Source organism: Scomber scombrus, chromosome 6, assembly GCF_963691925.1.
Source record: "Scomber scombrus chromosome 6, fScoSco1.1, whole genome shotgun sequence".
In the NCBI taxonomy this organism is placed as follows: Eukaryota; Metazoa; Chordata; class Actinopteri; order Scombriformes; family Scombridae; genus Scomber; species Scomber scombrus.
Genome location: NC_084975.1, coordinates 21,862,420 through 21,885,078, shown reverse-complemented (window position 1 = coordinate 21,885,078; position 22,659 = coordinate 21,862,420). Strand labels below are relative to the sequence as shown.

Below are 22,659 nucleotides of genomic sequence, written 5' to 3'. Positions count from 1 at the left end.
TGTGTTGAAGTGGTATTAATTGACTGTATAATCCAAATAACTAAATTATATGAGGCAGGGGTTTTCAAAGTCTGAGACTGTGGGCCTCCCCTCTCCCCGTCTTACTTGATTAGTTCTGCTCAATTCTTGGATGCCTATGGGATCATGATTATGTTATTCGATCTCATAGACATCAACAATTGAGCCAAGATAGCGTCATACTGCTGTTTGACATACTTCAGACTACACCAAATACAGGTCTGTCTGAAGGCATTTATTAGTTTCTGACTCTGGGAAAGTGGGAAAACAGTCAAATTCCCCAAAACTACTGTCTCTCGACTATCTCTTTAACCAAATCATACATTTAGGCTATTCTATGTGATCTCCTTTAATATCTTTTCACTTCCTTTCACTGAGCCTCACATAAAACTGTTTGGAGCCCCCCTGGGGAGACCCACCTCCCACTTTGAAAACCTATGATATGTGGCATGAAGTAAATCCAACTTTATAAGAAACCTATGTTATATTTTACTCAGGCTGTAAGTAGTCATGTTTCATGTTTGTTAAATCAGAACAAAAATAATGTGCAAAATGTAGAGAAATCTAACTTTTGTTAGAAACCCTTAATGAAAAATCTTAATGAATGGAGAGTACAAATATAACAATGGACATCTGTCATTAGGTCTGTCTTGATTAGTGAAATGTGAGTTAACTCAATAATGATGTGCTAGATTTTACATTTACTGCATCTGTTGTGTACTCTTCTATATTTTTATATTTTGCCATAATTCTGAATGAAATATAAACCATCTTCTTTTCCAGAAACCAAAGCCAAAGATCTCTGCATCCCGCAGACTGTTCCTGAAGGTATTTTATGTGTAACCGTGTGTTTGTTTTGGATAATAATGCTATAAAAAGTATGTTCTTTAAGTACTTTAAACCATAGCACATTGTCTTGTTGACTGAGGTGTAATTCTGTATAATGTTTTGTGCATCAGACCAAACTGCTAAAAAAGGCCATGACCATGCTGGAAAATGACAAGCAAGAGAGGAAAGCTGAACGAGAGAGGACCCTTTCTGAGAGAAACCCAGCACTCCAAATGTCAGGCATGTCTACACAAGAGCTACAGGTATATTTATCATGTTGACGAACTATGTGTTTTAATCCACAGAGAGGAGATTTTAGTGGTTGTGCCTCAGTCCACATCAACTACAAATCACAAATTTCCCACCTATCTCTTGTGACATTTAGCTGCAGGCTACTAGTTTTGGTTTTATTTTCAGAGGTTTTGAGATATCCGCTGCCAACCAAATATAATCAAGATGAACAGAATTTTTTTTGCGTTGCTCAAAGTGTTTAAAACAGACATTTGAAACCCTCATGAAAAACATGAAAGAACATGAAAAATGATACCAAAAATGCTGCATGTATTGATGCAAATTCACATTTATTGTACATTTTATATACAAATCTATGCCCCTACATGTATTGCACTGTGTATATGTATTGTACCTTACAGTGTCAGTATTTTCATGAAACTCCTACATTTGGTATTTAAAATCAGTCTGATAAACCAAAGGTTTCTGTCCACAGAAACTTTGCAAAGAGCTACACCAGAAAATTGATGTTGTAGATGAAGAGCGGTATGACATTAATTCAAAAGTGACAAAACATGATGTAGAGGTAAGTTATATTAATTACTCATCATTATATAGTTTTATACCTTTTAACATATAAGTGAAACTTTAGAAACAGCAACTAAGCACATGGTTTTGTCATTTGTGTTGTAAAAAAAAAAAAAAGATACGAGACCTGACCCAGAAGATCGTTGAGTTGAAGGGCAAGATGAAGAGACCAACCCTGAGGAGAGTGAGGGTGTCTGCTGACGCCATGCTTGGAGCTCTGCTGGGCGCAAAGGTCAAAGAGTCTGTGGACTTCAAGGCCAACCTGAAGACTGTGAAGAAAGAGGAGGAGAAGGTAATGAATATCATCAATTTATCATAACAGTGTGAAGTGTCGTTTCAGTCCAATGTTCTTTATGTAACTAGGAAATTCCAGTCAGTATAACAGTAATTCAAAGAAACAGTGGGTACATATATTAAAAATAACACACTACACATATGATAAAACATATCACTATAACTTCTAAAGAAAAAGTCAACAAGATTTTGGTGTGGAGGCTTTGAAGGTTTGATTACAACAGACTACCTGAGGGTGTAGATTTCATTTCAACTTTGAGGGAAGAGCACACAGCACAAAATCAGAGTAGCATCATGAAAACTAGTAATACCAGTCTAAATCCAGGATTTTAACACTAATGCTTAAGCTAAAGACATACATTTCTTGAGCATACTATATGCAGATGTGACAGATTGTAGAATAATTAAAGCAGATTCAGACGATGACTAAAAAGAAACCCTGAAGTGAAACCTGGATAGTTTAGATAACTTTAATGGAACTCGAAAGTAGACTCAAACAACTTGAGACTTGTTTCATTAGTTTAAAAAATGTGGAGGAAGTAGGAATATGTTCAGAGTACAAAATAATGTGCACTTTTGTTTCAGTCAGAATGAGTTGATACAAAGTTGAAGCGTCACTTGGGGATGTCTCATTAAATTGTATGTAAGGGAGCTACAGTGTGCAGAGCTTTATCTTTTTTACATTGTCTTTGATCCAGCACCTGTTTGAAGCTTATTGGATGTGTGTCTATTACACCTTTTGATACAACATTTTTTTTTAATAAAACCTTTTTGCCCCACAGAAAGAGGAGGTGACTGACTGGCGTAAGAATGTGGATGCCATGTCTGGTATGGAGGGCAGGAAGAAGCTGTTTAATGCTGGGCAGTAGTACAGTTTTGGTGGATATGAGATGAAGATTATGAAGATAATTGCTGCTCTATAACGGGTGAAACAACTGAATCATGTGACTGATGTTCACTTTCATGACGGTGAAAATGAAATTTAACAAAGTGTAAATTCTGGCACTGTTCATGTTTCAACTGTTTGTGCAAATGGCAATAGTGAATATATCAAATTGTATGATAATCCTCAAGGAATACATCGTTTTTTACATAATGTATAATATATTATGGAAAACATGTATTTTACATATTGGGGCACTGTACTGCTTTGTTGTTTTTAGGATCCATATGAATTCATGAACACAGCATCACCATTGGTTTTCCATATCACCTGTAGTGAAGTTACTTGCTTGCTTTTTGACCTCTATTTTTTCCAGCACCCATTCTGCCTACAAAAAAACATCTTTTGAATCATATCATTTTGTCTTAACAGGAAAACATAAAACACAACATTTTTGTGTTTTTTTGTATTTTGCAACAAGAAATGTGTCTGCTAGGTTGATATAGAGAATGAATACACATTCCAGGGACAGCCAATTTTGAAAGGTCAATTGTTCATGGAGACACAGCAATGTGAGCATCCTTGAAAAAACAAAGTCATCACGATGCAAAGTATCAGTGTTATAAATTGTGTATCAAATAATAAAGTGTAATTGATTTTACTATTAGTTTCTAGTTTGATTTCCAAGAAAAGCTATTATATATTGATATGTATAGATAGTGTGATGTAGAATTTAATTGATTCCTGTGTTGTGGGGACAAAGGTTTGTTCACAGTCACATTAATGTGGGGACTCACTTCTCACCTGTGGACAAAAAAATCTGTTACCTCCAAGATAAACCATTACATTTTGAGGGTTGATATGTGGTTTATGGTTCACAGATTTTCCAAGTCTGCATTTAAACAACAGTCAGGTGCCCAAATGAACAATGGAATAGGTTTGCCTTGCCATAATCATTCCTCCTGTTCGTAGTGGCCATTACAGGATCCCTTCATACTGCACTTACAATGTAGGTGATGGGGGCAAAAATCCACAGGACTCTTTCTGTGCAAAAATATATGTAATGGTTTATATGAAGCTAATATGAGGCTCCAGCTGTCTAAATCACTCAAATCAAGTAGATATCTTTCAACATTACAGTCTTTATAATGCCAAATTCCTTCATTTTTGTTGCTATACTTCCACCGCAGCTCAACAGGGAAACACTGTCGAGGTATCATAAAGAGGGAATTTGACGCTAAAAAGACTGTAAATGTGGTAGATATCCACTTGATATGACTAACTCAGACTGCTGAAGCCTCATATAAGCTGCAGATCAACTTTGAAATGCATTTTTGAACAAAATGACTGTGGATTTTGGACTCCATCACTTGAAAGTGCATGTGAAGGGGATCTTTTGATGGCCAGTATGAACAGGAGGAATGATTACAGCGAGGAAAACTTCTTTCAGTGATGTTCAGACTTTTGTTTTAAGATAGACTTCAAAAATGGTTAACCTATTTTTTAAGTTGGGTCTATGGGGAAATGAATGTAGTTAAGTAAACGCAATGTCCTCCTTAGTGAGAAGTAGTGTGTGTTAACAGTTACGTAAAAAGATTCAGCATTCATAAAGTCAGGTTTAAACTATGGCCTGATCAATAATGGATTTTTGGGACAGATGCCAATACCAATATTAGAGAATAATACAATATATCAGCCGATAATCTACAAAATATGTACATAAACACACCTTTCCCCCCAAATGTGGTTACCAAACACTTGTGACAAAGTAATGGAGGCTGTGATATTTTACAGTTTAAGAATAAATGTGCTCTGAAACAGTAAACTTCACTGGGAGTTTAATATGTATAAACTTGATTTAGGAAAAAGGATTAAATACACATAAACTGCTGCTTATACATCTTTATAAACATAAATTTAAAAAAATCAGCACATATTGGACAATATATGATAAGCCATCGGCCGATAATATTGGTTGACCAATACATCGGTCTGGCTCTAATTCAAACACACAGAAAGGAAAGTTATGATTCACCCTGGTTGAAGTAGCCTCACTGTACATTACGTGGGAGTGAACAGCAGCAGTACTTTCTGAAACTGTACGATTAGTTTCGCTCTTTAAAACTGAAAACACTTCATTGATTCTGCCTAATTTATGTCCTCCTAGATACCAGCAGAGCTCTCAAATCTCACGCATTGACTGTGAGACACACGCATTTCAAGCAGTTCACACGCCACACCTGACATTTCTCACGCTGAAAAAAATGATGATAGGCTATAATATACAGAAATGGACGGGCGAGGCGTAGGCACATTTCTCTGCTGAGTTCACAGCTGTCCCGAGTTAGCGACCAAGCAGCCAATCAGGAAATACTATTTCTTGTTGCTGGGTTAATTCGGAAAATATGTCCATACCTTTCTTATATACAGTCTATGGTCCATACACGAGTCTGTGTAGCCTCTACCCAAACAGCCCACAACTGTGTATATTGTTAATGTATAACCTCTGTCATCAAGGCATCAATATCTGACACAAATACTTACAACGTACATCACCATTTATAAGCGGAAATGCCCACGCACCCAAACGCACACAAACACACAAACGTTTAGCACTGCTGTTTGAGCCATTTTAACATTTTAGAGCTGTAAAAACACCTTAATACTTTTTAACTTTGTACTTTGGAAATATTTCAACCTTAAAAACATTTGTGTGCAGCTGATACACGTTTGACCCATATTTATTCAACTTTTTTTTTTTTTTAAATAGTGTTACATTCTTCATATTTAATAGTACAATTCATGTTTTTTCTCCATAAATACAAAGTGCAAAAACTGAGGAATAAACTCTCTGTGCTCTCTGAAAGCTTCATTGAGGATTAATCTTGCTGTTTGTATGTGACTGATGATGATATTCGAGATAGGGTTGTAAGGGTTGGCAGAAATTTTGTAGAGACTAATTATGCCGGGATACTGTGAAGAGTCTGAATATGAACAGTGTGTGAGGGGTAAGAGGCTCATTTGGGGCCAAATATCTTTTCCCTATTGATCCATTTGGGATCAATATCATAAACAATTTATTTCATTTAGCTGAATTAGTCTTTTATTGGATTAACCCATTGTTTACATTTCTATTTGTGCTGGTCAATTATGAACAGTATGTAAAATTGAACTGGTTTTTAAGTAGCAAAAATAATTGGGAGAACTGGTTGGAGCTGAGGGGCCAAAACGCCCAGGATTTCGAGTCGCTCCGGTCCTAACAGATGTAATCTCACTCCAAACTTTTCATGAAATTTGAGAGCCCTGCAGCCTGCATCATTTAATCAGTAGCCTATATATCTATATCTATATACCGCCCCCGAAATTAAGTTGTTTCAAACAATTGTGCCTTCTAACAAATACATCATAACTCCTCCCAGAACTGTAAACTACAGAATAAATACTATAAATCACCAATAGTTATGTTTGCTGGCCGGCTACACCCTCATGCATCTTGTTGCTCCCTCCTTCTTCCTCCACCGACCGGACGTCACTGCTTCTCCCAATAAGGGCATGACGTTTGAATGAGGTACCGCCCACACGCGAGGTTCTCCACTCTGATTGGTCTACCGGGACGTCAATCATCGACATTCAAGCAAACACTACATCGCCTGCCAAATATTCTGTCAACACTGAAGACTGTAGCAGCTACGTTCAGGCCGGATTAAAACCCACACAGGGTAAGATGACATTTTCACAATATTATGATACTTTGGAAGAGTGGAAGGCTCTTACATGGACCGTCTTTACCTCGGACTGAGCAGCCATATTTGCAGTACTAATAGTCATTTATATGGCAGCATATTCAGTACTACCTTTAAAAGCTTCTCAAGTGCATCCAGTAAAACATGTGCAGACAGCACCTAGCCAACATTATTTGTCATTTGGTGTCTATATTGGGACTACGGTTAACAAGTAGGGGTATAACTGCTGTAGCTGTCTTTGGGGTACCTTAACGCCCCATGTTTTACCCACTCTCATATTTGATACAACCCCCAACGTTTTGCTGGCACTGTCTGCAAGTAGGCTTTACTCCTGAGCCCAGATCAGATACACAGTCCTGTGACTTCCTGAAGCTACATTGTAGGCTGTGCTATTATATTTAAATTCGTGTAATATTTCAACTCTCAACTAACTTCTGCTATCATTTTACTTCCTCACTGTTTTTGCTAATTATGTTCATTTCTGCTTTCTGAAAATGTGCAGGTTTGTGCTGCCGGTGCTGCAGATGTCCACCTACAAACTCTTTCTGCTGAGGCATGGGGAGGGGGCCTGGAACAAAGAAAACCGTTTCTGCAGCTGGGTTGACCAGAAGCTGAGCGAGGATGGGGTGAAGGAGGCCCAGGACTGTGGCAGGCTCCTGAAGGAGCAGGGCTACAAGTTTGACATGGTGTTCACCTCCATACTCAGCCGCTCTGTCCAGACGGCCTGGCTGGTGCTGGAGGCCATGGGCCAGGAGTGGGTCCCTGTGGTGAAATCCTGGAGACTAAATGAGCGACACTATGGTGCCCTGATCGGCTTGAACCGGGCAGAAATGGCTCTTGAACACGGAGAAGAAAAGGTGAAGTTGTGGAGAAGGAGCTATGACATCACTCCACCTCCGATTGACGAATCCCACCCTTACTTTCTGGAGATCTACAATGACCGCAGATACAACACTTGTGATGTGCCGAAGGAGAAGCTTCCCCGCGCAGAGAGCCTAAAAGAGGTGTTGGTCAGACTGCTGCCATACTGGGACAGTACTGTGGTGCCAGAGATAAAGAAAGGCAAAACTGCGCTCATCGCTGCTCATGGAAACAGCTGCAGGGCCTTGCTGAAATACCTGGAAGGTATGCTGCTATACTGCATAAGGCTATTATACACAGTGCTCTCTCAGCATTTGTCTTTGTGGGTTGAATGCATTCAGTTGAATTCAGCCGCAGCTCTTGGACTCTACAGGCTGCTGTATCTAATCGTCATTTGGGAAGGACATTTTTCAGTGCCAAAAATGGAAGGTTGAACTTGTGCAAAAAGGTCACTGAGTTAATGTTACATTTGGCTGTGGCTATGAAGTCCAAACTGACCTTTCATTGCTCTCGTAACCTTTGGGGAGCTCCATGTGCTGCAAACTTAACTTAACTATTACGCAGCACAGGGTAAAAAAAAGGTGGAAGTGTATTTCTGTTAATCACTTCATAATGGACTAACAAGATTTCATTACAGCTTTCATACATCAAACTTAAAATTAATGATAGCGAACTGGCATCAAGACTGGTTGTTGCTAGTTTGTGATTTTAGCATGATTGTAACATTACTGTTTTCATTTTCAACAGGTGTATCAGACGCAGATATAGCCAACGTGACTTTACCCACAGGGATACCCGTGCTGCTTGAGCTGGATGAAAACCTCAAGCCTGTGAAGCCTCGGCAGCTGTTGGGAGACCAGGCAAAGATTCAGGCAGCTATTAAAAAGGTAGAGGACCAGGGAAAAGCCAAACCATCAAATTGACATAGCTCTTTTCTTGCTGCCTTTGTGCACTTTAAATTTATAGGTACAGAAAAAACCTAAACAAAAAGAGACTCAAAAATCATTATATAACATGAGACAACAACAACAACAACAGATTGTTGTTTAATGTGATTTAAAGGACAGGTGTAAGTCTTACAGTGAAGTTACTGTATATGTTACAGCGGCCTGACCTGGATACAGGATGTGTGTGTCACAGGCTGGTTGATATGGGCAGGAAAAAGATCAGCGGTGTACTGTAAATGTTTCAGCACTGTGTGGAATTGTTTTTTGTGTAAGCACTGAGGAAGCGTTTGATTTGTATCAGTTTTTAAGCTATTCGTCCCTACTTTTTGCCTGTATGGTGAACCGACTGAGGTTATTTATTTATTTACTAATTAATCCATTTTAACTAAGACTAAAAAACTGAAGTGAAATATGTCATATTCAGATAGGACAAACAAAATATGTCCTTTCTAAAGTATCCTTTCTGTTACGCTGATAAGCTTTAGGAACATCCCCTTTCATTTTAAATGTGTGCCTTCAGTATTTAATGTAGTGCTCAAGCCCAGCTTCTTTTTGAAAGCTTATCAAGCTGGTCTTTTGTGGTGATTTTATTTAATAATGAAAGCACTCCGCTAACAAATCATACCTCATACAAAATTGATAGCCAGGCTGTTCATTCCAAGAGTGAGCTAATTTTAAGCCACAGAAATGATGTAAATATGCAAAACATCTGAAATCCTCTACTTTACCACATGAGTTAGAAATATTTTTAAATGGCGTACTCAGAAAGATGTTGTTTTTTCTATGAGGTTTATACATTAGATTAACACTGTGGCTAACAACCATAGCTACTTTGGTATGGTTACTGGTTTCTACTTTGCACTTTTTAGGGAAATATGAGGATTGTTTAATTTATTCCCTTGTTAATTAAATGCAACAACTGTGAATGGTAACTACCATTATTTTGAATAAAGATAATTAGAATATATGGGGGAAAAACAAGCACTATTTGGGGTCTCATTTTAAATTCTAAATTATTATAATCCATGTGAAGTTATTTTCTGTTTATGTTAATATGTTAATAACATGAGGGAAATGTTACAGAGTGCTCTGTGTATGCCTGCGGCCGCCCAATCTTTGTCAATATTTGTCAGTTTTTGTGACAGCTGTACTGTATGTGGCGTTGCCTGTTACTTCAGTGTATCGTGTCTCTTGTACTGTGCATCATTTATGTCTTCTGGTTTTCCCAGACTGTATGTTACTTTACACTGTTATTTTGTACACTGATCTTTTAGGTCAACAGGGAGAAACATTAAGAACATGCATTTGGATATTTGTAATTTGATGTAAAAAAGTATTTTTATCTTCCCTGCTGTCTACACCTACTCATAAGGAGAGTTTGCAAGATGAAATAAAAGGTAATTTAAATTTTCCTAAATATGATTGTTTTTATTTCTGAGTCACATCAATTTTGAACTTTGTTATAACTGAGCTGCAACAGGAAGTCGTGCAGGATGTCACGCTGATACACAGATCACTATACATTTTGAGAAGGAGCAATAGAAACAAATAAGAGAAATTTCTGTTTGGGGGAGTACATAAATTCCTGCAATTTCGATGCTGGTCGCTTGAGCCCACTGGAACCAGTAAACAACTGAGTCTGCTTGGCTACCACAGATGGATAAAGAGGAGTGGTTATTCATTTCTCAACCATTTCTGTAATTTAGCCAAACCAGTAGGGCTGAGACAGGGAGAAACCCTCTAATTCAATGGAAATGCTCTTAAATGGATATCAACATGATTCTCTATTCTTTGTGGCAGCAGTGGTAGTATGTTCAGTGTGTGTCTTGGTAGATATTTTATACACCACAGTTTTTATAGGTATTTAATTTCAGTCGGGCACATTTCTAAACATAAATATAAACTTCACTTGTCATTTTACTTACTTATATTATTATTATTATTTATAAGGTTTGTATTCATACCAGCAGAGGAATAACTATCAAAGGACATAATTGATTTTGTTAATCATCTTGGAAACCTTCACACATTTAGTGATGCATAATCTCAACTCAATCTGGGGATAATCATGAGGAAAAGAAGCCATCTTGACTCTTATTTATGCTGACTGTCTCTTCTTCTATCTCCTCTTTAAAGGTAATCTCCTAACAGACCCCCATATGAGTTTAATATGATTGAAAGTTATTTAATATCAGAAACATTCAAGAAAATATATAACATCTTGTCTATTATAAACCAGAGGAGTATATGGGATTGCAAATTTAATACATACTTAAGATGACACATACACACAAACTTTCCAGCCCAGTGTGAACATCACTGAGCTGCAACTTGGCAGGCGGGGCGCACGCTCCATGCTCTGCTTATAAACCCCTGGTTGCTCTCCTTCTCCTGATTTTCAGCAGGAAACCAGTCACTTTGGTCTGCCGGCCTGGTAAGTTTTAATGATGATTGTGTGTGATGCCTTTTATAACTTAGTTAATGCAAATGTGTAGAGAGGAGTGATCCATGTGGAAGAAGTAGAGATGGGCTAGTATGAGCTGGTATTGATTGATTAACACTAAGGGACATTTGCTCTGAATTCAAAGACCTGTTATTGTAACTTATCTGTTGTCAGCATGTTAGTTATACAGATACTCCTCCAAGGAAAAAAATACATCTAATTGTAAAGGGTTCTACGTTAACTGTCTCAAATATGCATTGCTTGTGAAAAGTTGCAGGTGGGACATTCATATATTTATGAATACCCTGAGAAATTCAGTGGAGAAAAACACTAAAGCATAGACCAGCAGATGTATGAATATGTTTAAAGGACTAGAAAGAATATTAGGTCTTCCCTCTTTATTTATAAATGTGCATTAGGTGGAGAGAAGGGTCATAACATGAAATAATTTTAAAAAAAATCTATTCGCTGAACAAAAGCTATACATTCACATAACAAATTGTCCTTACTGTAGTAAAGTACTGCTCCATGAAGCGAACTGGATGTTAAATTTAACTGTATAATTTTTGATCTGCACAGTCTATAGTACAAAAAGTTACAGAATTTAATCTAATACATAAAATTTATAAACTAAAATCCACTAAACTTCTTGGAAGGTTGAAAATATAGCATGTTTTTGGAAAGGCACTGCATCCAAGTTGGATACATAAACGTTATTCAAAAATGATAGCATAGCTAGGTGAAAAAAAGGTGATGACAGAGAAATGGCAAATTCTTCAATCATGATGTAAACGTATGTTGAATCTTGTGGATTTTGTTGGTTTGTGCAAACTCCCAAATTCCTCTTTTTTTCTCTTTTCCTCGAGGGTAAGCACCTGCGTTCACTCTTCCTGAGGCTGGAGTGAATATGATACTTTGACTTTAGTTTCTGCTACTCATACATTAAGCAGACATCTGACTGCGGAAAAAGTGTTTGCTGCAGTGGACATGCCAAGTCAGACTCCTATTCCTTAGATGGTATTGAAGATAAAGGCTATAAACACATGGGTGGGAGTGTGTGTGAGTGCATGACCGTGGGCTCATCTCCTTGGGGACTTGAAATGTGTTTGGGTTTCCAGAGCATCATCTGCTTGTTTATCAATGAAATCTGAATAATTTTGAGAATGATTACAGCTGTATTTCCACAGTAGCAAGTGATCAAGACTCATAAAACTGAGTGTTAAAGTTATTTATATATATATTTATATATATATATGTTAATGGCTCGCATTTCATCATGAAATCTATGCATACTGGTGTTTTTATGGTCACATTGTATTATAAATATATATATATATATATATATTTATAATAAATATATATATATATATATATATATATATATATATTTATAATAGAATGTGACCATAAAAACACCAGTATGCATAGATTTCATGATGAAATGCGAGCCATTAACAATGATAAAAACAACAGCTAACACATTTGTATTTAATGACATGTTTGCTCATGGGTGACTTAGACTCTCCTATAAAAAAAAAACTACATGAATTTATCTTGATCCAAACACCGCTGTCTGTATGACGCCTGTAAAAAGACAAGGTGGAATATGAGCTGTCTTCATAACTCCAGCACAGAGGGCTTTTTAAAAAAAACAGTCTCAGTTTAAAATATCATTAGAAAGACTTTGTGAATCAAATTTGCCAAATGAGAAACTGATACAGGCGAGATGTGGCTACTATAATGTTCCAGTCTGTCTGAGTACAAATGAGTGTTTGTAGCTGAAAAGTGGTGTGATTTGACAGAAAGGGAGGCTGTCTGTTCTCTAGTTGTACAGGTGGGACGCTCTAAATGGGAGAGGAAATGGTTTTCCACATGAACAAATTACAAGAGGGGTAGAGGCGAGTGTTAGTGGCTTTGACATTAATGGAGTCATTCATCAGCAATCAGTCTGCCATGAGGTCTAGTTAAATTTAATGGAGAAATAATAACGTGCCTTATATCAATTTTAGAACCACTTAGAAGGAGTATTGTGATTATTTTGTCTTTGTAACATCTGATGTTAGTTTAAATGTCCGGTTATGCCTCCTCCACTGTTCTAATGTATAAAATCAGCCATAGTTGGTTGCTATTTATTGACCGTAACAAAGACAATCAGCCTTCCAATCATATTTTCTGCTCCCCAGCAACATTATGGAAAGTTGATTCATAGCAATCACAGTGGAAATAAGTTATTCTGGGATTGCCACTTTGTATAGCAGCAGGTATTTCCTAGAGTAAACCATGCTCTCTGTCCATGGCCTTGCACCTTGCCAAGCTGGGACACTACAAGTAACACAGGCTGTGTTCTTCCTTAAAAGGAGGCCGAGTACACCATCTCAGCTGATGGGATGCGGAACAGGGAGTGCACATAGTAACATCTGAGTCCCCGGTCGAAAGGGGAAAGACCTAACTCAGCTTTGAATTTGGATTAATTTAGCATGAATGTACATTTTCTCTTCTTTTGTGTTTCTATTCATCTACCACTCAGAGTAGTTTTTGTGGACAAAATGCAGCAAGCAACCAGCACTTTCCATGTCTGCTTTAAGACTTACCTGTCAGCTGAAGATTGAGCACTTGTGTCTTTTTGCTTATTAAAACAAAGCTGAGCTGTATAGTGCTGAGTAGAGAGCTGAAGTGTGAGCGAGAGCCAGACTGAGCGTCCTGTTATCGTGCATAGAGAGGATAAGGCACACTCAAACCTTCACTTTATCAGTCAATGGTTATCGTCCACAAAATTACACACCCTCCTTGTCAGCCAAACTGTACACAAACATTTTAATGAGCAGCAGAAAAGGTCACCACTACAGTATGTTATGGCTTGTAAACTGTGTGGAACTTGTATCCTGGTCAGGGACTTTTTCTTACGTGACCATGTTTGGTTATGTGGAGTAAGCAGCTGAGGCTTCTTGATTGATTGCAAACGCCTCTCTGGCAACTGTTTATCTATAAGCGTGTTGAAGCAGTTTCTTTATCTTATAACAAGAATCTTAAGTAATCTGTAGTTATCTGGGGGCATACATGCATATATGGTAAATGTAGCTGATGCTGTTATTTGGTACAAATAACAAAAGGAGCAATAGAGTCTATTTTTAGCCCCTGAATAATAACACAACTTAACTTTAAGGTTGGAAAAATCATCTTCCTAACAGCACATGTAGATTCTGATCAGCTTCCACCAACTTCTCATTGACGCTATATAATATTTTAAATAATCAGTGTTGGTTGGTCTCCCAATTTGGTCCCAACTAAAACATTTAACCTACTGGATGAATTGTCATTAACTTTTATACAGACAAATCCCTAAAGAGGATGAAGCCTAATGACTTGTCTCTGAATTTTAATATAGTGCCACCTGCAGGTCAAGGTTGTCACCTATCCAGTGGAGTATCTCAAAATCTTGGACTGATGTTTCCTCTATTGGCACTGAAAGGTTGACATTTGTAGTTTTGAGTACAATTTCTCAACAACTTTTTAATGGATTGCCATGTACACACATTTATGTCACCCTCAGGATGCACTGTTATAACTTTGGTGACACTTTAATCTTTCACCTAGCGGCATCATCAGATCCAAATTTTAATTTATCCAGGACTTCATGGTTTATGACCAAATATTTGCAAAACTGATGACATTCCCATTAACCTGTACCTTGTGTTTAGTTAATAGCAAATTTCAGCATGCTAACGATCATGCTGATTTTAGTATTTACCTCAAAGAGCTGCTAAGGTGTCTGTAGTGTGTAGACATCTGCATGTAGATATGATGTAGCATGCATTTGTGTTAACTGTCCTGCCTGTAGGAAAGGATGGGGTTGAAGAAGAAAATTGCTCAATTTCCAAACTAAGAAACCAGTAACCAAACAAGTAAACCAGTAACCAAACCAAGTAAAGATCCATAGCACTTAACGTAACAAATATTAATGTATCTCCAGAAGGGTCCTATGAGGTAAAGTAGTGCTTGGCAAAAACAGTATACTTTTTTGTTATTCCCACCTTTTGGGATGATTACAAGAGGGGGAGAGTTGAACATCAGCTAATATCCAGCTGCCTGCACATCTTTCCTGATTGAAGATGTTAGGCCTACTGTAACCTGCCAAACCAAATGTAAATCATGCATTAGAAACGGTCTTTAACGGAACATAAAGCCCCCCTTTGATGTTTGATTAATACATTGGCAGACTCTCTTTAAAGAGCAGTAATTATAAAACCAGACAATATACAAATAACACATGGCATGTACATAGTGCTGGAAAAAACAGAGACACAAAGGAGGGCCAGGCAATTGAAGTAATTACAGGACTTTAAGTGGAAAGCTTTTGTATTGCATACCAAGCACTAATGTTTTATAAGACTTGTTATAACTTAACTTCAGTGGATCACTTGAGGAATTCTCAGGCTAAACCGTAGTTGGCTTCAGAAACAAAGAGCTTAACAGTGATTTAGCTCCTTTTGATGGGCAATGCTGGCAACAGATACTTCCAAAAGCATGGTTTTTCAGACCTGTATCCATTAATCACAATTAAGAGGTCATATAGATAAGTTTAATTACTCTTAATCATTTTATTCACAGTATGATTCATTAATTCAGGACTCAAATATTACACATTGCCGAAGAATGAACAAAACACCATTATACGTCATTCTATTAACACATCATTACTTATCTGTAAATATGAAGGAAACGTGCATGTTATTGGTAGGCTCCCTTGAACCTGCTCAACCTTCAGAGAGTTTTATTTCTTCTACTTTGCAGCTGTGGCTCACGTTGTACTGTTAATCTTATATGTCTTCCCAGTTAAATCTCCATGTAAAGTGACTATAGGGTTTATAAATATTAGACTGAATCCACATCGGTCAGATATGTCAGCTTTATGCCATACATTACATCATAGTCATCAGGTTTTAATGTGTGCAAGTCTGTATTTGCTTGTATGATTTGAACTATTAAGATAGTAGCATGGGCTAGCATTGGTAAGAAAGAAAGTAGTTTAAAGGAACATGTCGGGAAATACATTTACCAAAATCTCTGCTTTCTTGCTGTGAGTTTGACAAGACTATTATATATATATATATTTTTGTGTGAAGTACAGATGTACATCAGGAGACAATCAGCTCAACATAAAGTGTGGAGGCAGGGGGAAACAGCTACTGTAAGCTATGCTAATTGCTTGATGGCATAGATTTTTCTCATCAAATTCTGCATTTCCCCAAAACGTCAATCTTTTCCTTTAAAGGATCAGTGTGTAGGATAAGTGGCATCTAGTGGTGAGGTTGCAGATTGCAAACAAATGAATACACCTCCCCTCCCCCTCTCCTTACAAGCATATAAGAGCATCTACGGTGGCTGCGAAACACCTGAAAAATGTGAAAGGCCCTGTGTTGAACCAGTGTTTAAGAGGACCCGCTCCCTATGTTGATATATAGGGCTCATTCTAAGCTAACAAAAATACAACAATTATACACTAATTAAAACATACTCATGGATATCATATTCAGTTTTTGGCACGTCTGCTCCACTAGATACCACTGAATACTACACACTGCACCTTTAAAGTCCATATTCTGCCATAATGTCCTTGTGTATCTGAACCTTCAATTGAGGCTGGCTTTAGATGATCATCTGTTACACACTTACATGTTGTATTCAGACCTTTGACTGAATGCTAAGCAGAGATATTTTTTTGCCAGCCTGTATTTTATGTTTGTGACAATTACATGCTTTCAGTAAACCAACCCTGTTATTTCCACAAGCAAAAAGCCCAAATTGTTTCCTTGTCACTGCTCTTGTTTCTATTGTGAAACATTATTTGTTGCAAACATCTATATGAATATTTATGCACTGTGTCTGGTTAGTGTTAGTGGTTAGTTGCTAGTTGCATGAGAGCACAGCGACCAGAGAGCGCAGGTCCAACACCAGTATTAGAGTCTGAGCAGGCCACAGAAAGGAAAGCTTATCCAGATGAGACAAATCAGTTACAGATGTATGAATTAGAAATTGTCCTGAGCACTTGTCATGTGGGAATGATTTGTAAACTTGATTCCACCTTATGACAGGAAGAGTGGTAAAACAGGGGAAGTCTATAACATGCTGTTTATGTAAAAATTAGATTACAAGAACCTCTGTAATGAACGTTGAGGGACTGCTCACATGTCAGAGGTACGTAGAGGCAGACATTTGTGTCTAAATTAAAATACAATCAATGCTTTCATCTAAAGGGCAGTGTTTTTCATTTGGATTATTTCAATTGATAGAACTGTAGAGCTGGAATTATTTGTGCCAGCAACACATCTCTAATCCAGACAAATTACCTGTCTGGCAACTGATGGAGCAGCTGCTATGGGAGCTCTTAAGTGTGACTGTGTGTGTGTATTCACATGTATGTGCAAAGTGGGGGGTGAGAAGGCAATCACCTCTAGCTGACAGAGTGGTGAGTTTCAAAATTTAGAAATGCAAGACTTGGCTGCCCCTGCTGGGCTCATGCCAATCCAAACAGTGCTGGATCACGACTCTGACATGTCTGTGAGCTGTGAGCTTGCAGGTCAGTCAGTTTTTGTCTGGTTCTCCACAGCATCCATAATGCTCCAGCTCTGGGCTCAGAAACACAAACCGGCCTTTGTCATCCACAGACCTGAATGGGTCCCATGTAAGAACAGATGTGTGGGAATGATGGATAGCCGTTTGTTGCATGTGTGATTGTAAGAGGAATTATGTCAGCAGAGCTGTGAGGGCTTCACCTCTATAGCTTAGAGCTGGAAAGCAGAAGGTTCATTGTAATACTTTTATGAGAAATAGAGGTAGTTTTGGAGAATGACCTCCTACACAAAATAGGTTATTCACAATGAGGCTGATGGTAATGACAAAAGGGACAACATTAACACTGACAGAACACAAGGTGCCTTTGATATGATAGCTATCTAATGACTAATATACACAAGACTAGAAATCATATAGCTGAAATACCTCCTATAGTATAATAAAGCTGGATGCAAAAGATGTGGGAATGATGGGAGTGTTGTCTTAGACACATCTGGTGGTAATCCTGCAAACATTTTGACATCAGCAACACCTGGCAACAGCTGGCAACAGCTTGCATCTACAGTATATTGAATATGTATTGAAATACTGAATAGGTACTTTTGGGATTGTAAGTCTCTAACAGGGCAAGCTAAATTTTCTTTTTTCAGTTTGTACAGTTTACTTTGCTTACACATAGTATAGTATAAGTTATGAAGATACAGTAGGTATCATATAGTGCTTAGACTTGATTGTAGCATGTTTTCATATCTGGTGATATTCTGTATCTTTCTTAAAGACCAAAATCAAGAATAATTTGATCCTAGGTATTGTTTATGTGGCATAAGACTGATATAGCTTCTTCCTCTGTAACATGGAGCTCCATAGTTGTCCAAAACCTATTAAAAACACATCAATGAGCCACACTGTTGCAATTACATGTTCCTTCATTACAAGGAACCTGGGCACTGTAGTTCATTTTGAGTCAGACCAATGTACACCACACTGTCCTGCTGCTGTAAAAACTCACTAGATCACCAAATGTGTATTCATCCGCTGCTAACAATAAACCCAATGTTTATTCCAATTTAAGTAACATTTGTTAAACACTAGAGTGCCCAGCTGTTGTAGGAAATTACTTAGCCTTCTTAAATGATTAAACTTTCCATCCATTATAAAGTTATACATCAGTTTTTAGTGCTAATTAGCTAATTTTAGCATGCAACATGCATTTCATTTGCTAAACATCAGCCCCAGATAGAGTGAAGCATATTTATTGATGATTTTAAAAAAAAATCAAATATGGTTATTTAATGTTCAGAAATATGTTTGTATTGAGACAAAAAGCTATTATGATTGTTATGGTCAGTGAACAAAGAATCACTGACCATAACAATCATAATAGCTTCTTTTTTTTATCCCCCTTTTCTAAAAATGACCTCATTCCTGGACTCTACATATCATTATTGTTTATACATTGGCCACAACCACCTCTCCAAACCTCCAAAAGTGCTTTGTCCAGAAGACATATGGCTTGCAATAAATCACTTTCCTGTTTTCCAGGAACGTAAAGAATAAAAGTGTGTTGTCTTTTTCCAGGAAAGTCCTAAACTGTCTTATTATAAATGTAGTAGTTGTTTAAAAAAAAAAAAAAAAAAAAGCCTCTTTTGGAAAGTTCTGTTTGTACGCCTTTGTGACTGTAAATGGTATCAGCCATTATGAAAACTAAACTGTTATGTGGTCATGTCCAATTATAACCCACTGTTCAGTGTTGGTGGTCTCCTCTTCAGATCTGAAGATACAGATACCAAAATAAAGTTGTGATACTGAAGTGGGGGTATGCACGCACATCCAAGCCGAAGAGGGCAGGTGCTGGGCTAAAAGTGAGTGAATGTCAAAAGTGAGTCTTGAGTCTGATAAAGAGCAGCAGGGCTCAAAACGTTACCTTGGTGCAAGACTGTATAAGTGGACATTGGAACCCTGCAGCGTGCGAGCTGTGATACTGAAGTGGCCCTCTTTACAACTCTGCATACTGTTACATAAAACCAGGAAAAATTCAGAAGAGAAAGCACACACACACAATGTTGCATGATATAAACAGATTAAAGTGTGATGTCATCTTGACTCTGTGAGCTCACGTCATCTCAGTTCCCAGCACTATTTGGTATGTTGTTACAGAAAAAGACGGATGCATGAAGTACTCATGAAACAGCCCAGAAATGTTATCTGTATCATTTTCTGTCAACATGTACTCAAATGTCAAATGAATGATCGAGTGTGTGTGTGTGTGTGTGTGTGTGTGTGTGTGTGTGTGTGTGTGTGTGTGTGTGTGTGTGTGTGTGTGTGTGTATGCATGTGTGTGTGATAGACGTTTTGGACATGCACTCAATTGGATAGACTTCTTTTTCTGTCATCACTTTTTTTAGACTCCTTTTCAGTAAATTAAAAGACCGCTAACAGAAAATATCACTGAATAATGTTTCCTGGATCAACAGGCCTCAACCATAAATTAGGTTTTGATTTGTTGCTTTAATTTAGTTTATTTTTAACTCTTAAAAGCATAGTTTGGTTTAACCAATTATTTCTCCTTTTCACCCAGAGACAAACTTTTTTTGTGTGTCTCTAAAGTATGTCGTTAGCGTAGCCCAGCATAGTTCAGTTCATGGATGACTGAGATCAGTGTAAACTAATTTGTCTGATGCTTAGAGTTTTAACTTAGCGTTTATGAACCAACAAATATGGGTTTACATGTTTTCAAGACTTAAAGTCTTAAAACAATAGTGAGGTTTATTATATTTAAAATCTGTTTTTTCTTCTTCCTCTAATCATTCCTCCTGTTCATACTGGCCACAATCTCTTCTTAATGATTCTCCAATGTACTGTAAGTGATGGGGGACAAAATCCACAGCACATGTTCTGTGCATAAATGTATTTGTTAATCCAAGTGGGTATTGTCCAAATTTAGTACAAAAATGTAGTTCCTTCTTATTCCTTCATCAGACGGCTAGTGACCCAAAGAGGGATTTTGGAAGACAGCCATATGATTTGTCTTATTCAGACTGCTTCATATTAGCTTCAACTTGAGTTGAGATTGTTTTCTTGCACAGAACAAGGGCTGTGGACTTTGTCCCCCATCTCTTATATCGGAAAGCATGTCAGTAAGGTATCTTCTAATGGCAGGAGGACAGGAGGACTGATTACAGAAATTCAAACCTGTTTCAGTGTTCATATGGACACCTGTTATAAGATGAACTGATGAAAGATGAAAAAATCTTAAAAATATCTTTTAATGTTTTTTGTTTTTGATACAACATGAATTTCCTAGATTCATAACCTATTAGTGAAGCTATGCAGTGTTAAGTTTCTGTTTGTATTAGCTGGGTAAAGCTGAGTTACTCTCTGCCATGATCAATAAAACTGATTCCACCACAACTGCTGTGGGCACATATACTGTAGGTGAGTTGTACATTTATTTATCTGTTAATGGTGAAATTTGCACTTTTACAGTACAGATGATATGTAAACTTGGGAAAAAATGAAATTTTGTTTGAGCTAGAAGTACATTTCTTGAGCTAAACTATGCTAAACTTAATGTATAAGTCCAAACTACATCAGAGACATCGTTAAAGACTTTTATCTCACTAGTACTAATCAGAACTACTGTCTTAACTCACTGACACTGCCTGGACTGCAATGTATGTTATAAACCGCAATGCAGCAATATTACAGCAGTTACAAGGTGAATATTTTGTTAATCAAGATCCAATATCGATATTTTCTCTTAAACTCTTTTGGGATGTTCAAACATACACAGGAAATTATAAGTGTAAAGGAAACATTTTAGATTTATTTTCATCACATTTACTGAGCCAGAACGTCTGGAGATTTTTGTCGGGGTTGCATTTTCCTTCGTCCTCTGAGTGGGACAGAATTTCTAGCTTTTCTGAAATCACACTTCCTCCAGTTACTCTGTACTTTCACACTGCTGCATACTGTATCTGTTGGCTGAAGTTGCTGGCAGATTGTTCTCACAGACTTAAACAAGATGGTTGATGGCAGCTGCTTATTGTGCGGCCGGTTAATGTTCCATGTCAGAAAAAAAGATCAGTTGATAAAGGATTTTTATTGGCAGGGGTTTGGAATTGACGCTCGAGGCTAAAAGTGTTAACACATAAATGTTTAAAGGGCTTCAGAAAAATGCTAAATTAAAAACATTGCTTAAATCTAAGTCTATACAGTCATATTCACAGATATCCATCATCCCTGAGTGCTCTATATGAGCCACAAGGAGTTTTTCAGTAGGTGACTTGGCACAGGATGATGTTGTCTTTACATTACAATTATTACTCATAAGCGTTGAGAAATGACCCCCTACCAGGACAGGCCAAAATACAGATTTACTCTCACTTTATTAGAGGCTTTGGGTTGTAGATTGATTGGTGTAGATGCACACTGGATTGTAGATTATATACCTTGGCAGCCATTCAGTAGAATTTTATCTATAACACAGAATCTGTAATGAATTTTACATGCACGCTTTGTCATGTCTGAAGTCAGAGGGATGCCATGAAGTTCCAGTAAACCTGCACTAAACAGAAGCAGAGGGAGTGAAGTGTTCACAGATTATTATGATGAATGAGGGGTGCTTTGTCTGTCTAGCCCCTACAATTCAAATAGAGCTGTTTTGTAGCCTGAGCTGCCCAGTGGATGTATTAGCCTCCATCTCCATTCAGGAAATGAAGTTAGGTAGTTAGTTACTTCTTTATTTAAACAAGTAGTCTTATTGAAATAAGAATATATTTTTAGAAAGACACGCATGTCCAAAATGTACAAAATTAAAGAGCGGAGATCGTCAAAAATCCCCTTTTCTTAATCAAGTTCTTCTCATGGCAGATTTTGTTTTATGGGAAACCGGTCCTGAGGTGATTTTGAGGAGTTAAGACTTTCCAAAAGCCGCAGGCATTGTCAGAAGTGTTTGCAAAAGAGAACAAATAATAATCAGATTTATTTTTTTCTCATGCACAGATTCCTCTGTGGTCTCAGATTCTGCAGATTTGAGTTGTTTCAGACTTCACCTTTAGCACTGAAAGTTTAGAAATGAAAGTTTTTTTATTTTCCATAATTTTGTATTACAGTACAAATATATAAAATTGATTAAAACCCAGGTCAAGGTCTAGATCTGCATGACAGAAACCATAAAAATATGCTTACTAAAAATTGTAAAATGTATTTATTTCAGTAGCATGTGGGAAACTGATTGGTGGTTTGGAA

General features: G+C 37.4%; 3 protein-coding genes across 4 annotated transcripts in view; all 3 read left to right on the top strand.

Annotated features, from left to right (window-relative positions):
• Positions 1 to 780: 780 nt before the first annotated feature.
• On the top strand, positions 781 to 2,828 carry LOC133982473 (troponin I, cardiac muscle-like; the record flags this gene model as incomplete). Its single annotated transcript, XM_062421527.1, has 5 exons — positions 781 to 846; positions 978 to 1,109; positions 1,574 to 1,663; positions 1,784 to 1,957; positions 2,742 to 2,828. Coding segments are annotated over 5 exons (549 nt in total), but the record flags the coding sequence as incomplete, so codon positions are not given.
• A 3,650-nt stretch (positions 2,829 to 6,478) lies between these two features.
• bpgm (2,3-bisphosphoglycerate mutase) lies at positions 6,479 to 9,804 on the top strand. 2 transcript variants are annotated; one of them, XM_062420625.1, is made up of 3 exons: positions 6,479 to 6,561; positions 7,088 to 7,710; positions 8,194 to 9,804. In XM_062420625.1, the coding sequence occupies exons 2-3, from the start codon at positions 7,110 to 7,112 to the stop codon at positions 8,367 to 8,369; spliced, it is 777 nt and encodes a 258-aa protein (XP_062276609.1). In that variant the 5' UTR covers positions 6,479 to 6,561; positions 7,088 to 7,109; the 3' UTR covers positions 8,370 to 9,804. The 2 variants fall into 2 exon arrangements, with proteins under 2 accessions (XP_062276609.1, XP_062276610.1); XM_062420626.1 differs by lacking the exon at positions 6,479 to 6,561 and adding an exon at positions 6,838 to 6,964.
• Positions 9,805 to 10,742: 938 nt separating this feature from the next.
• LOC133982218 (caldesmon-like) overlaps positions 10,743 to 22,659 on the top strand; it is a 31,094-nt gene continuing 19,177 nt past the window's right edge. The window contains exon 1 of the mRNA XM_062421176.1: positions 10,743 to 10,827. The gene's annotated coding sequence lies outside the window, so the exon portion shown is untranslated. The remainder of the gene's footprint in view (positions 10,828 to 22,659) is intronic.

Bases quoted from the DNA above. Each gene is read 5' to 3' on its own strand.
- bpgm (XM_062420625.1), top strand. From the start codon at position 7,110: ATGTCCACCTACAAACTCTTTCTGCTGAGGCATGGGGAGGGGGCCTGG. The intron at 7,711-8,193 runs GTATGCTGCTAT...CATTTTCAACAG, and splicing joins CTTGCTGAAATACCTGGAAG to GTGTATCAGACGCAGATATA.